This window comes from Mustelus asterias, chromosome 25 (genome assembly GCF_964213995.1).
Source record: "Mustelus asterias chromosome 25, sMusAst1.hap1.1, whole genome shotgun sequence".
Classification (NCBI taxonomy): Eukaryota; Metazoa; Chordata; class Chondrichthyes; order Carcharhiniformes; family Triakidae; genus Mustelus; species Mustelus asterias.
This window is the reverse complement of record NC_135825.1, coordinates 48,278,930-48,294,472: the sequence shown is the minus strand read 5'-3', so window position 1 is coordinate 48,294,472 and position 15,543 is coordinate 48,278,930. Positions and strand designations below refer to the sequence as shown.

The 15,543-nt window shown below is 45.2% G+C and overlaps 2 protein-coding genes across 6 annotated transcripts in view; one reads left to right on the top strand and one right to left on the bottom strand.

Annotated features, from left to right (window-relative positions):
- rpl10a (ribosomal protein L10a) overlaps nt 1–15,543 on the bottom strand; it is a 368,503-nt gene that overhangs the window by 131,101 nt on the left and 221,859 nt on the right. The window lies entirely within an intron of this gene.
- The window catches only part of LOC144479158 (F-actin-monooxygenase mical1-like), a 125,567-nt gene that overhangs the window by 80,490 nt on the left and 29,534 nt on the right, over nt 1–15,543 (top strand). For 2 of the 5 annotated variants that reach the window (XM_078197724.1, XM_078197723.1), the window contains exon 20: nt 7,269–7,376. In XM_078197724.1, the coding sequence (XP_078053850.1) occupies nt 7,269–7,376 (108 nt within the window). Of the gene's footprint in view, nt 1–1,113; nt 1,204–7,268; nt 7,377–11,211; nt 11,283–15,543 lie in introns of all 5 variants that reach the window. The other 3 variants (XM_078197720.1, XM_078197722.1, XM_078197721.1) reach the window with 3 other exon arrangements.

Sequence of the window (15,543 nt, the reverse complement as noted above, 5' to 3'; positions counted from 1 at the left end):
ATTTCATGGTCATCATTTGACTTCCAGATTTTTTAAAATTCAAATTTCACCATCTGCCGTGGCAGGATTTGAACCCAGGTCGCCAGATCTTGTTCTGGGTCTCAGTGACAGTAGTCCAGTGACAATACCACTGTGCCACTGCCTCCCCAGGTGTGCTGACCTTGGTTGAGACAGGTGCTGCAGTTGGTGTTTTTGCTCTGGCCTAGACAGAAGATAATCAGGACCAAATCTCCTATCCAGAGATCTCCATTTGAAGATGGCCATTTGTTAATGCTAGGCAAGGTCAAGATTGAGCAAGATTGATGCTTCCAATGGTCAACCTATTCGCTAACACTGACTTTCTGAATAGACATGTAAAGAGTGACCACTGAGGTTGGATAATGGAGAAAAGTATAGCTCAAAGACAGCTGAAAGGAAAGTTCAACAAACGATGCCCACACCTTGTTGAAGGGAAGCTTAAACAAGGGGTGAAAATTTGGAGTGAAAATAATCCACAAATTTAAAGCATTTTAGTTGTATGATTAGCATACTATCTAAATAGGCACAGTACCTGAACCAATGAACTACTTCCGTCAAGAACCACTTTTCCACTGTAAAATCATGTTGATCATAGATTAACCATCCCTCCTGTGGTCCTTGACCTCTGGCACCACTTCAATTTTCAAAATTCGCCTCTGTATTTTGGTATCCTTACATAATCTCTCATCTCCCTATCTCTGCAACCTCCACCTGCCCTACAGCACCCTCTTTGCTTCTCCAATTCTGGCCTCTTGACCATTCCTGATTTCTATTCCTCCACCATTGGTGGCTGTGCCTTCAGTAAACCAGGCCCTGGGCTCTGGAATGTCCTACCTAAACCCTTCTCTCTACCACGTTTTCCACATTTCAAATGCTTTTTAAAAGCTACCTCTTTGACCAAGGTTATAGTCATCTATCCCATGATGTGGATCACTGTTAAAGTTTGTTTGTTAATGCTCTTGTGACGCTTCTTGGGGCATTTTATTGCATTAAAGACACTTTATAAATGCAAACTCTTAGATAAATTGACTGTGTTTCAATGTGTGAGGCCATGATGCAATGAAAACTAACGTCGCATGGACTCTATGTGCACAGATCACATTCCAGCCACAGACCAAGCTGAAGATATTGACCATGAAGATGCTATAGAAGACCAGATGAAGAATGAAAATGAATACGAAAGAGGTAATAATCAGTGCGATGAAGAGACAGAACTGCTAGGAAAATGTTAGTTCAGCAAAATCATAAGGAAACAAGTCCTATTCACAACACATGGAAGAATTGGGCAGTAGGAGGAGGTAGGAGGACATGGTATTTAACCAGTCTGGATATTTCTGTTCCTGCCTCTTAAGTGACCCACTGTGCAATCCAGTTCCCAATGGCCTCATTTCAGTTGGAATTACTGTACTTTATCTTCCAAGAAAAATGTGCTTGTAGATACAATTAGGAGAACAACAAAATGGTAATCCACAGGGAATTGAGGGAATTGGTGTCAACCCACTGACCATTAATAGACTGTAGTGATTTTTACAACTGGAACCTTTCAGAATGCGTGATAAACAAAGGGAAGGATATGTTCAGAAAGATCACAAGGATAAATACCGAATGGAAAGGTTATCCCATGATCTCCACCGTCTAGGCAGGGCAGCGGGTGAACGGGAACTGCCATCCAGGTTCCCCCTACGTCACATCCCATTCTGATTTTGAAATATATCGTCATTCCTTCCCTGTCGCTGTGTCGAAATCCTGACATTTTTCTATCTTATGTGAACGCCTTCACCACATGGGTAATGCTGGTTAAAGAAGGCAGTTCACTCTTCCAAGGGCTCTGAGAGATGTGCATTAGATGCCCTTGAAAGCAATGCTTGTATCCCAAGAATGTTTCAAGAATGGCCCGTGTAACTTAATCATCCTCGGTGCCTTTTGGTTCACCCATTACATTCATTCAGTGCATCACAGGGATGAGTCTTACATCACCAAATTGTTAGTTAACAAACTCCACTACCTCATGCTAGTGTGACTACTAGCTTTACATAGATCTAAAAGCAAAATACGATATGAATGCTGAAAATTTAAATGGAAAATACTGGAAACGCTCAGCAAGTCTGGCAGTGTTTCCGGTGAGAATGGATAAAATCAGAAGAAATAGGAACAGGAGCCATTCAGCCCTTTGAGCCTGCTCCACCATTTATTAAGATCATTGCTGATCTAACACTCACTCAGTCCATTTACCTGTCTTATCTCTGTAACCCTTAATTCTCCTACTGATTAAAAACCTATCAATCTCAGCCTTTAAAATGTTAAAGGATTCGGCCTCTACAGCATCCTAGGGTAAAGAATTCCAAAGATTCACCACTCTCTGAGAGAAGAAATTCTTCCTCAAATCCATCTTAAATGAGCACCCACTTATTCAGCGACCTTGCCCTCTGGTCCTACACTTTGCCATGCGTGAAAACATCCTAAGTAAGAAGTTTAACAACACCAGGTTAAAGTCCAACAGGTTTATTTGGTAGCAAAAGCCACACAAGCTTTCGGAGCTCCCAAGCCCCTTCTTCAGGTGAGTGGGCCACTCACCTGAAGAAGGGGCTTGGAGCTCCGAAAGCTTGTGTGGGCCACTCACTTGAAGAAGGGGCTTGGAGCTCCGAAAGCTTGTGTGGCTTTTGCTACCAAATAAACCTGTTGGACTTTAACCTGGTGTTGTTAAACTTCTTACTGTGTTTACCCCAGTCCAACGCCGGCATCTCCACATCATGAAAACATCCTCCCAATATTTACTGTTTAACCCCCTAAGACTGTTATATGTTTCAATCATTTCACCTCTCGTTCTTCTGAACTCCAAGGAGTACAGACCTGACTTATTTAATCTTTATGGCAATCCGTCCATACCCAGGATCAACTTAGTAAACCTCCTCTGCACTGCCTCCAATGATATATGTTTTCCTTAAATAAGGAGACCAAAACTGTACACAGTATTCTAAATGTGAGCTCACTAGTACCTTGTGCAGTTGCAGCAACACCTCTTTACTTTTATATTGGCCCCATCTACACTGGCTCGTACCTTCTCAAAGAGCTCTAGTAAATTTGTCAGACATGATTTCCCCTTCATGAAAGCAAGCTGACTCTATTTGATTACAGTATGGGGGCGTTTCACGCAGCGAGCCGGGTGACTCAGGATGAGGCTGTGCAGTAGGCTTCCTGCTGGGCGCCACAGCCTCCGCACATCTCCAGCCGCCAGATTTCTAGCGTCGTCAGCGGGGTTTACAATAGCTCCCCACTAGCGGGGAGCTGGCAGCCCAACCCTGCTGGAGTGAAAAGGGGTCATGAAGGCCCCCCAAGTGGTCAGGGGTAAGGGAGAGGCCAGCTTGGCCTCCCGATACTCCCCAAAGGGCAAAGTGGCACTGCCCATTGGGCACTGGGCAGTGCCAAGGGGGTGGGGCCAGAGCAGGGACGGAGCCTCTGGTGGGTGATCGGTGGGGGTGGCCCGCTGCCACTCTATATTTGTTGGTGACAGAGGAAGGGAGGACAGTGATCGGGATGCATGCGGGGGGGAAGGTCGGAGGGGCAGCGATGGGGGGGTCACGGGGCTGGCCAGCAATCGAGCTGGTCGGGAGGCTGGCAGTGCGGAGCTATTGCGCATGCCCAGATCTCGACACTGACAGATCGGCACATGCACAGTGGCCCCCTCAGCGCTCTGCTCCCGGCCTCTCCAGCGGGAATAGGCCCAGCCCACAGATTTTTAATGGGATTTTCGCCAGTGCACTCTCCAGTGCACAGAGTGTGGGAGATTCATTTTGAAAATCCCGCTGAAAAAACAAGTGTGATTTACTCCAGTTTTTACACAAATTCGACGCTTAGAATTTTTTTGCGAGAATCCCACCCCATGACTTTCCAAATGCACTGCTATTCTCTCCTTAATAATCTATTCTAATATATTTCCGATAACTGAAGTCTGACAATCTGGCCTGTAGTTTTCTGCATTTGGCCTCCTTCCCTTTTGAACAAGCGCACCACATTGGCAGTTTTCCAATCTTTTAGCACAGTTCCAGAACCAAAAGGATTTTTGAACAACTACTATCAATGCATCCACAATCTCTGTAGCTGCCTCCTTTAGGATCCAGGGTGCAAACCATCGGGTTCAGGGGACTTGACAACCTTTAATCCCATTAGTTTGTCTAAAATTAAATTTCTGATGATGGTGACTCTATTTAATTCCTTCCCCATATATTTTACTATTTCTGGGATGCTTGTGGTATCCTCTATCGTAAAGACAAATGCAAAATATCTATTTAACTTCTGTTATTTCCTTGTTCCCCATAATTACTTCCCCAATTTCATTCTCTAAGGGGCCAATGCTTTCTTATACTTCTCTTTTTCTTGTAATATACTTTAGAAAAAAACTCATTATCTATTTTTATGTTTCTTGCTTACTCAATAGTTTATTTACACCTTCCTGATTATTTTGTATATATTTCCGCTTTCAACTTAATACTTTCCTTAACACTCCAGTTTATCCATGGTAGGTTCTTCCTTCCCTCAGAGTCTTTCCTTCTCATTGGGATATACTTTTGCTAGGAGCCATGAAGTATCTCCCTAAATATCTGCCACTGCTCATCTATTGTCTTACCCACCTATCTATTTGGCCAGTCCACTTTGGCCAATTCCATCCTCATACCTTTGGAATTCTCCTTCTTTAAGTTTAACACTGACACTTCACAATCCCAATTTTGTCACACTCAAGCTGGTCGGGAGGCCTGGCAGTGCGGGGCTATTGCGCATGCCCAGATCTCGACACTGACAGATCGGCGCATGCACAGTGGCCCCCTCAGCGCTATGCTGCCGGCCTCTCCAGCGGGAATAGACCCCGCCCCCAGATTTTTAATGAGATTTACGCTAGTGCACTCTGCAGTGCACAGTTTTGTCACAGTCAAGCTGAATACTAAATTCTATCATACTGTGATCACTACTTCCTAGGGGATCCTTAACATTGAGATCATTTATTAAACTTACTTCATTATACATTACCAGATCATCAATAGCCTGATCCCTAGTTGGCTTCATAACATATTTCTCCAAGAAACCATCCCGAATGCAGGCCATAGGGTCAATTTGTCACCTGCGTTCAGCGTCAGCGAGGACGGCGACATGGGTGTAAAATATCACGAGAGTCAGGAAACCTGATTCTTGCTGGTGAAATTACATTTCCAGATTTTCCCTCATCAATGATGTAATGAGTTTCCCATCCACAAAAGGCGAGAATCTCATTGTTATACATTTGAATATATTGATATATAATTAGCGATATGATGCCCCCCTCGCTGAATATTCAATCACGTTGGCAAGGTTAACAACAGCTATTTAAAGGCATGAATTAATCGAGGGGATCCCCTGATAAAGGTAAGTAGAACCCCCAATGCCCCCAAGGAGTGCACCCTGGCACTACCAGGTTGGCACTGCCTGGCAGTGCCAGCCAACATCAGGGGTGTGTCCTCTGGGGGGCCCAATTGTGGGTGGGGAAACATTCCCTTTGTGGTGGTGGTGGGGGGGGCGGGGCGGGGGAGGGGGGGTGGTGTCGAAGTGCCGAGATCTTTGAAGAGGGGGGGTCTTGGCAGTGACGAGGGAGTAGCCATTCAGCGGTTGGTGGGGGAAGAGGGGAGCTTATAGTCCCAGGGGGAGCTGGCATTGAGGGAGGGGACGGGATGGCTGTTGCCCATTGGGGGGCAGGAAGGAGAACCCCTGATGACTGTGCTGTGGCTGGGGAGAGTTTATTCTCAGTACTGACTAGGGAACCCTTTAATGATGGCACCCGAGCTCTGCGCAGCCATACTTGCCAACTCTATCAGGCCCCGCCTTGTCACACTCAGGATCTACACTAAAAACCAGGCTGTGCAGCTGGGGAATGGCACGGATTTCAGTCAGAGCCTGACACTCTGGAAAAGTATTGTACAATTCCAACACTTCAATTCATTATCTTGGCTGCCATTTCCAATTATATTCACCCAATTGTTATGAAAACTAAAGTCACCCATGATTAATGCAGAGTTCTTTTTACATGTACGTTATTTCTTGATTTAAACTCTTTTCAGCGGCCTGTATAATACTACTACTAGCTTTGGTATATGTCTCTTCCACAAAAATCGACTCCACGATCTCTGAGCTGAGATCATCCCTCAGAACTGTACTTATTTCCTCCCTTACTGGCAGAGATACCTCATCACCTTTTCCTTCGTGCAATAACCTTGTGTATTGCTTACCCAACTTTGGTCTCCTTGCAACCATGTCTCAGTAATGGCTACCAGATCATGTCCATTTAACTCTATTTGTGCCATCAGTTCATTTATCTTGCTTTTTATGCTATGTGCATTAGGACACAGAACTCTTAATTTTGTTTTCTACAACTTTTTGTTACACTAAGTCCATCTCTAGGGACAATGGAGCCACCGTTTGCATTTTGCCTTTTATTCCCATGTCTTCCTCTTTTGGATCATATCCCTCCAGTGCAGAATGACGCTATCCAGCTCATTGAGTCTGCACCAACTCTTCGAAAGAGCATCCCACCCAGGGTCCTCCCCTCCATCCTATCCCTGTAACCCCGCACATTTACCATGGCTAACCCACCTAACCTACCCGTCTTTGGACAAAGAATTTAGCATGGCCAATCCGCTTAACGTGCACCTTTTCTGCCTTTTGGTTCTCACCCAGTTTTCATCTCCTCTAACTCCCTGCTCAGGTACCCATCCCCCTGCCATACTAGTTTAAAGCCTCTCCAACATGGAAGGCAACAGATGTGCAATTCTAACTCAGCTTCTTTTGCAGCATTTTCTATTTATATTGTCACCATGTTGTCTGGTTGCACTTTCATCTTTGGTGTATCACACATACCGACCACATCAAGCGAAAACATGTGGAGAAATCACCAGAGTGAAGTTTGGATTTGAGCGTGCTCAGAAGCATATACCTTAAACTAAATGTAAAGAAGTAAAAACCAGACTGGAGGGTCCCTGAAGAGACAGCTGGATTGAAGGTTTCAGTAGATGAATACTCCGAATGGGCTGAATGGCCTGTCTGCTCTGGATATATCCTTGTGAATATTAACTAAAGGAGAATTGCAAAGTCATTTTGAAACTGAAATGTGTATCTTTAGAATCAAAAAGTACCTACTATACTGAAAGAGCCTTCTGTTTATTAGGGAGAACATTCTACTGTGTAGCACCATCTTCAGCAATAATCCTCTGTCTTTCTTATTGTCACAGCTGAAGGCCGATGCACAAGTGAAGGTCTTCAAGATGTGAAGGAAGATAAAGAACAAAGAGTGGAAGGCTCCAGCCCGTGTAACGAAGAAGCCGAACTGACAGAGAAAGGTGAGTCCATCAACATTAGAGAGATGGATCTGGAGAGGGATCAGGTGACTGATCCAGTTTAGGGTTCTTGAATTGACGGCGAAAGTGGATGACCGTTAGTAGGCTGAGGCCTAGCTGGGCATGCAATAGGATCTACAACACAAAGCTGTCCTCACTGAAATGGGATAACTATCTTACCTATTGTTGTGCTGGGCGAGTGCCAATGACTTCACAGTAAAATGTGGCTCAGTGTGGAGTTCAGTGGCACTTATCATTGGAGGCAATAGAGGACAAAACAGAGCATACAAGCTCAAGCCAATGAATTGTAATTCATTATTCAGTGATTCATTTCAAATGACAGATCAATTGAGTTCAGCCACAGAACATTGAGCATTCTCTAATCCTGTGGGGGCTCTTAGTAAGATTTGTTATCACCTGTGAAAGCTCAGCTTTTATTGGTATTTGTAATGATGAATACCTTTCGGAGAATGAGTGTGGACATGCTCTTAATGGAGATCAGTTGAATTTTTAATGTTGGACAAGTTTATCAAATGCTCCTTCTGTGCTGCAACCATTCTATAATTCTTCTGTATTGAGTGAAAATTCTTTTTTCACTCAATTCTCAGTACGAGGCTGAAGAATTCCAGCCTCTTTCCCTTACAATATGGATGTTTGTGGACAGAGTTATCCATCACTTTCTGAAACAGGAATCTTGCAGTGTGTACTTGGGCATTTGGAAGGTCCTAGGCTTCCCAGGGCACAGATTTTTTAAGTCTTTTGTTTTGCTTTCAAAACTGCTATTGATCAATTTTGGAGTTAGGGTTGGTGAAATCTGCCATAGAAGAATTAAATCTAGACTTTAAAGGGGCAGTTGATATGCCATTGCTAGTTTTGTCCCACCACTAAAGTGTCACTCACACACCATTCCTACCCCAACCCTCTGTCAGCTCAGCCTTTCTTCCAGTTCACTGAACTTGTGTTTACATTAAAACAGCATTCTCCATAAGCATACCAAGTCTCCTCTGAACATTGATCTACACTGTTGTATTTGCCATAATAGGATAATATGCTACATCAAACAATCACTTGTGGTGCATCTCATTAAAAATCACATGGGATGGCCATTGCATTTATCTTGTCTTATTATACAACTTGCATATTGCAGGCTAAAACTAACAATTGGATTTATTTACAGATAATAACATTATACAGAGCTGGCACAATACCAATAAAATAATTAGAAACACTAAAGATAAAATCAAATCTACAAAAGATTACAATATTTTTGTCCTGAAAGTATTTGTTAAAGTTCTGTTATGAATTATGAATTAATGAATTAATTATGAATTAATGCTCATTATGAATTAAATGTTCTTTTTATGTATCATGGCATTAAAGATCCCCTCACTAAAAGTTGTTAATCAACAGGTTCAAATGCATAACTGAAAATCTTGCGCACAGAACCATTTGGCCAGCAGATTTTTAAATTCTTCCACAGGATGTGGGGATCACTGGCTAGGCCCTTGAGAAGGTGGTGGTGAGCTGCCTTCACGCATCATCTATACCATACCTATCTATAGAAGTTTTAATCATTGATAATCCGATTAGTGACTGAGACAAAACCTCTACATTTGGCCAAAGTACAGATCAAGATGTTATGCTGGGCTTCTAGCTCCATCTTGAAGTTTATTAAGAGAAAATACCTCCTATCTTAACTTTATCCATGTCTAAAATATTTTTACCCTGTATATGTACAATTGTACTTATACTTTACAGTGGTCAGTGGTCCCAAATCAATCATATTGTCCATTTTACAATCAATTCCACCTACATTAGATCAAATAATACACAGCAAGTGTGTGGGACAGTGGTAAAAGCTGAGAAGGCTTGATGTAGAGTGCAAATCAGCAATTGGAATCCCTTATATTTCACCAAAGAAGAGAATGTCTCTTATTGATTCCTCTGGTCAACTTTCGGGGTACCTTCAGAGGCCATCTTGTGGATGCAAGCATCTGTTAGGCGTTTCGTTCGCGCCAATCTACGAAAAATGTTCACTGCTGAGAGACATCTTCAAATGTTTGTCCATCGCCACAGTCACAAAGTAAAATACATATGTCAGCTTCACCTTTAAAATGACAGTCGCCACACTTTAATCCCACCATAACCAAGTCCCCCCCAAAATGGCTGCCGTTCTATTCAAAATGGCAACCCACAATTTGACTTGCGATTTGGATGCCCTGCTTATTAGCCTGAAGAAAACCTGAATATCCCAGAGCGAGGTTAAGGATAGAGAACAGGGCAAGTTGTTACATGCCTGGAGATATATCACTTCTTTTGTTAACAATTGTTAAGCGTAAGGATGCTAAATTCCCTGGCCTTCATTGCAATTCCCGTGGTGATGTAATCAAGTAATTTGTGGTGTTTTAGACAGATTTCCCTTACTTCTGTCTAGCTCCTATGTATTCACATTGCTGGTGAATCCAGTTTGTTTATTTTGATGGGAAATTGTGCATTTTTAAGTGAGAAATTGAATTGTTGATTGCGCATTAATTGCACAAACTCCAGTGTTTCAGAAAGGCAGATGTTCAGTCCAGCCCATGGGGCTGTTCGTGCCACCTATTTCCCGATCAATCTACACTTCCATCTTCACTTTTTTGCCAACATTTTTCCTGGACGATTTTATTTCTCACCCAACTTAGTTGATGTGCAATATAAATGGAAAGTGCCAGAACCACTCAGCAGGTTCTTACTGGAGAAGAAGAAACATCATGTTTCACTCACGTTTCACTCTTCCTCAGATGCTACCAGAGTGTTTTCCAGCATTTTCAGTTATCTTTCAGATTTTCAGCATTCGCAGTATCTTGCTTTCTTTGTATACCACAGAATTACTCAGTACTGATGGTTGTTTATGGAATAAACCTCCTTGAATAAGATTGCAATTATTAATGGTGAGTGTGACTTCATTGCACACTAGAGAACTTGGAAACTCGCAACAACAGTCCACAGTGAAATGAAAGCAAATGTACTCCTTGCAAAACCAAAGACACCAAAAATTTCATAACACAAACCGCAATGGAAATCTGGATCTCCCCTCTGCACAGCTATTGATGGTCAATTGAAAATGTCAAAACTAAGATTGCTGTATTTCCGGTAAACAAAGATATCAAGGGTTAGAGAATGGAGATGGGGTAGTTGGAGTTATGATACAGATCAGCCATGATTTCATTCAATGGTGAAAGAAGCTTAAGGGGCTGAATGGCTTTTTCCTGTTCTTCTGTTTCTGTACCCGGAGGTGAGTTCATGGTTGTAATCTAATTCAGTTAAGTTTCAGTTAAAGGATGTAAGCTGATTAAGCCATGACCTTGAAGCCTTCAGAATACTGCCATGCAATCTATTCACAGAAGTTTACACAGCAGTCGTTTTGCTTTTGGTTAATGACAAGAGTTCCTCTTTTTATAAGATACTCTCTCTCTGCTCTTTGTGGACATCCCTGTACACAAACCATCTTCAGCCTGGGGAGTGGGCAGTAAACTAGTCTCCTGCCATCTGGCACACTGAAAGCAGCTCCCAAAATTAGCACATGAGTGCTCCAGTGTGACTCTCCCACCTTGCAGAGAAGCACCTGGTCTCCACACATCACTCCCCCAGTACAGCTGAGATCCGTAACATGGAAAATTGTAAATGCAAAATCACATCCTGTCTCACTGTAGCCACAGCACACGACAATTCCAACTTACTGCACTGTCACTGGCCATTATTCTGTAACTTAACAGCTTCAAACAATATGAAGGTATAAAATAAGCTTTCCCCTAACTTATTCATCTACCTTTGTGATAAAGTTCTTATGAATTTACAGAGTATAGCAGAGTGCCTGCCATGAGGCATCTTACATCACCTGGCAGGAGCCCTTCACGGGATATGGATCAGGTATCATCTTACCATTCAGTTCTTGCTATTCTTGTGTCACAGTGCTTTGCAGTTCAGTGTACTGATAACAAACGTTGAGAATATTAAACTGGGTCTGGTAAAATATCAAATTTGTGAATTAAGGGTGCGCAGCATCATGATTAGTAAAACAGCGGTGTCACTGTTTAGCAGAACACCAATGATTAAAGTGCTCACCGCTTAAAACATCCACGTTTAAAAGCTGCTTATACTTAGCTTTTTGCATTAACACCAATTTCAAAGCTTCTGCTTATGCTCTGTCTGTTTTGCGCAGAAGTAGCTGAGTTTACTTGTTATTGCTCATCTTGTTCCTAAAATCCCTACAGTGCAGAAGGAGGCCATTCAGCCCATTGAGTCTGCATTGACTCTGACTGAGCATCTAACCCAGTCCCATCCTCCACCCTATCCCCGTAACCCCACCTCCCTCACCCTATCCCCGTAACCCCACCTCCCTCACCCTATCCCCGTAACCCCACCTCCCTCACCCTATCCCCGTAACCCCACCTCCCTCACCCTATCCCCATAACACCACCTCCCTTGCCCTATCCCCGTAACCCCACCTCCCTCACCCTATCCCCATAACCCCACCTCCCTCACCCTATCCCCGTAACCCCACCTCCCTCACCCTATCCCCGTAACCCCACCTCCCTCACCCTATCCCCATAACACCACCTCCCTCACCCTATCCCCGTAACCCCACCTCCCTCACCCTATCCCCATAACACCACCTCCCTCGCCCTATCCCCGTAACCCCACCTCCCTCACCCTATCCCCATAACCCCACCTCCCTCGCCCTATCCCTGTAACCCCACCTCCCTCGCCCTATCCCCGTAACCCCACCTCCCTCACCCTATCCCCGTAACCCCACCTCCCTCACCCTATCCCCGTAACCCCACCTCCCTCGCCCTATCCCCGTAACCCCACCTCCCTCGCCCTATCCCCGTAACACCACCTCCCTCACCCAATCCCCGTAACCCCACCTCCCTCACCCTTTCCCCGTAACCCCACCTCCCTCACCCTATCCCCGTAACACCACCTCCCTCACCCAATCCCCGTAACCCCACCTCCCTCACCCTATCCCCGTAACCCCACCTCCCTCACCCTTTCCCCGTAACCCCACCTTCCTCACCCTTTCCCCGTAACCCCACCTCCCTCACCCTATCCCCGTAACCCCACCTCCCTCGCCCTATCCCCGTAACCCCACCTCCCTCGCCCTATCCCCATAACACCACCTCCCTCACCCTATCCCCGTAACCCCACCTCCCTCACCCTATCCCCGTAACCCCACCTCCCTCACCCTATCCCCGTAACCCCACCTCCCTCACCCTATCCCCGTAACCCCACCTCCCTCACCCTATCCCCGTAACCCCACCTCCCTCGCCCTATCCCCGTAACACCACCTCCCTCGCCCTATCCCCGTAACCCCACCTCCCTCACCCTATCCCCGTAACCCCACCTCCCTCACCCTATCCCCGTAACCCCACCTCCCTCACCCTATCCCCGTAACCCCACCTCCCTCACCCTATCCCCGTAACCCCACCTCCCTCACCCTATCCCCGTAACCCCACCTCCCTCACCCTATCCCCGTAACCCCACCTCCCTCACCCTATCCCCGTAACCCCACCTCCCTCACCCTATCCCCGTAACCCCACCTCCCTCGCCCTATCCCCGTAACCCCACCTCCCTCGCCCTATCCCCGTAACCCCACCTCCCTCGCCCTATCCCTGTAGCCCCACATATTTACCACGGCTAATCCACCTAACCTACACATCTTTGGACACTAAGGAGCAATTTAGCATGGCCAATCCACCTAACCATGCAGACACGGGGAGAATGTGCAAACTCCACACAGACAGATACCCAAGGCCGGAATTGAACCCGACTCTCTGGTGCTGTGAGGCAGAAGTGCTAACCAATGTGTCACCATGCTGCCCTTGTTAAGATGCTCTGAATTCACAAATAACAATTATAAATAGAATATAATCGAATACTGTCTTCTTAAAATCAAATGATCATTTGTGTACTTAAGCCCTTTTAATTCACCAAAATATCTCCGCTTTCTGCGGTAGGCAGCTTGTAGAATCTCAGGATTTATAGATGATTCCTGATTTTAAGATGATTGATCTAGTTGAATGCATGTAATTGTGCTCCTGTTACACCAATCATTGCATTTAGTGGGAAAATTGCATTTACACCAACGCATGCACTAGAAGCAAATTGAAATGAAGAAAGACATTGTCACAGTTTATGGAAGGGGAATGTCTTTTTGAGGTGGCTTGTGTGGTCAACTTAAGAGCAGAGGTTTTGGAGAAAGCTGTTCCAGGAACTGAGGCTTCCCACATCCTACTGCGGTGACGATGCTCCATTATCATGTTTCCCAATTGGTGCAGTGTCGCATTCTGAGAATTCAGTCTATCAACCAAAATAGCCCGGCTGTGAGTGTTCTTAAAGGGTCCACAACCTGAAGTGACTCTCGCCAGGTTTAATATTAAGAAGGTGCTGAATCTGTCACAGCATCTGGAACATATGGTGAATTAATTTGTGCCTTTAAGAGGAAGTTCACTGATCTGAGTTACTACATATTCTAATTGCAAACAGGGGAGATTGCTACATCCTTTTCCGTGTATCTCACCCGTCCCCTGTCCATCATCTTCTCAGTTTATGCTGAGTTATGGCAGCTGTTTGTTGTGCAGTCCAGTCTTTTAAATGCCTCTTGAACAAGATGCAGGAACAAAATGCTGGCCCAGCCAGCGAACCCACATCTCATGCACAAATAACAAAGCTTGCTATTTGACCGGTGATTCCTCTCTCTCTCTCTCTCTGCCGCCACTCACTCCTTTCTCTGTTACAAGTTATTTTGTTTCCCTTTACTTTGTTTTACATTAACTTCCTCCAAATAAAGTATGTGGTTTTGGATACCCTCATGGGCCCTACCTGTCTGTTTGTAGGGTATGTGGAACATTCCATGTTCCAGTCCTACTCGGGTTCCCTCTGTTTTTCTGGTACATCGCTGCTGCTTCCTGCTCTCATCCAGAACTGGAAAAGTCCATCAATTTGCCTCTAATTTCCACGCTTCTCACCTGCACATCGTCCATCTCCGACTCTTCCCTTCCCTTCTTTGACTTCTCTATCTCCACTTCTGGTGATAAACTATCAACTAATATTCATTACAAACTCACCAATTCATCTATACCTCCTCACACCCTGCTTCCTGTAAGGAGTCCATTCTATTCTCCCAGTTTCTCCATCTCCATTGTGTCTGTTTTGATGATCCCACCTTCCACAACAACGCTTCCAACATGTCGTCTTTTTTCCTCAAATGAGGACACCCTTCCAACCCCACTGAGGTTGACAGGGCCCTCAACTGTATCCAACCTATTTCCTGCACTTCTGCCCTGCCCTTCTCACCCCTCCCAGAACTATGAAATGGTTCTCCTTGACCTTACTTTTCACCTCGCCAACGCCCACATTCAATGGATCACCCTCCACCGCTTCCATGATCTTCAGCATGGTGCCACCACTAAACACATCTTCCCCTCCCCTCTTCTGTCAACAATCTGAAGAGACCACTCCCTCCCCAACACCATGGTGAGCTCCGCTATCATCTCCAACAACTCGCCCCTCTGCAAGGCACCTTCCCATATAAGTGCAGACATAAACCCCTGCTCCTTTACCTCCTCCAAGGCCCCAATCACTCCTTCTAAGTGACGCAGCGATTTATCAGAGAATCCCTACAGTGCAGAAGGAGGCCATTCGGCCCATCAAGCCTGCACTGACAACAATCCCACCCCCAGGCCCTATCCCCGTAACTCCACATATTTACCCTGCTAATCCCTTCAACCTACGCATCCTGGGACACTAAGGGGCAATTTAGCATGGCCAATGCACCTAACCCGCACATCTTTGGACTGTGGGAGGAAACCGGAGCACCCGGAGGAAACCCAAGCAGACACGGGGAGAATGTGCAAACTCCACACAGACAGTGACCCAAGCCAGGAATCGAACCCAGGTCCCTGGAGCTGAGAGGCAGCAGTGCCACCGATCCACTCTGTAAACTTCTTTCAATCCAGTCTGCTACATTCGCTGCTCGCAATGTGATCTCCTCCATATTGGGGAGACCAAAAACGCAGACCGACTGCTTTGCAGAACTGCACCTCATCTTCCAATTGGGCACTTCACAGCCTCTGAACTCAACACTGAGTTCAACAACTTCAGACCATGAACTTGGTCCTCCATCTTACAT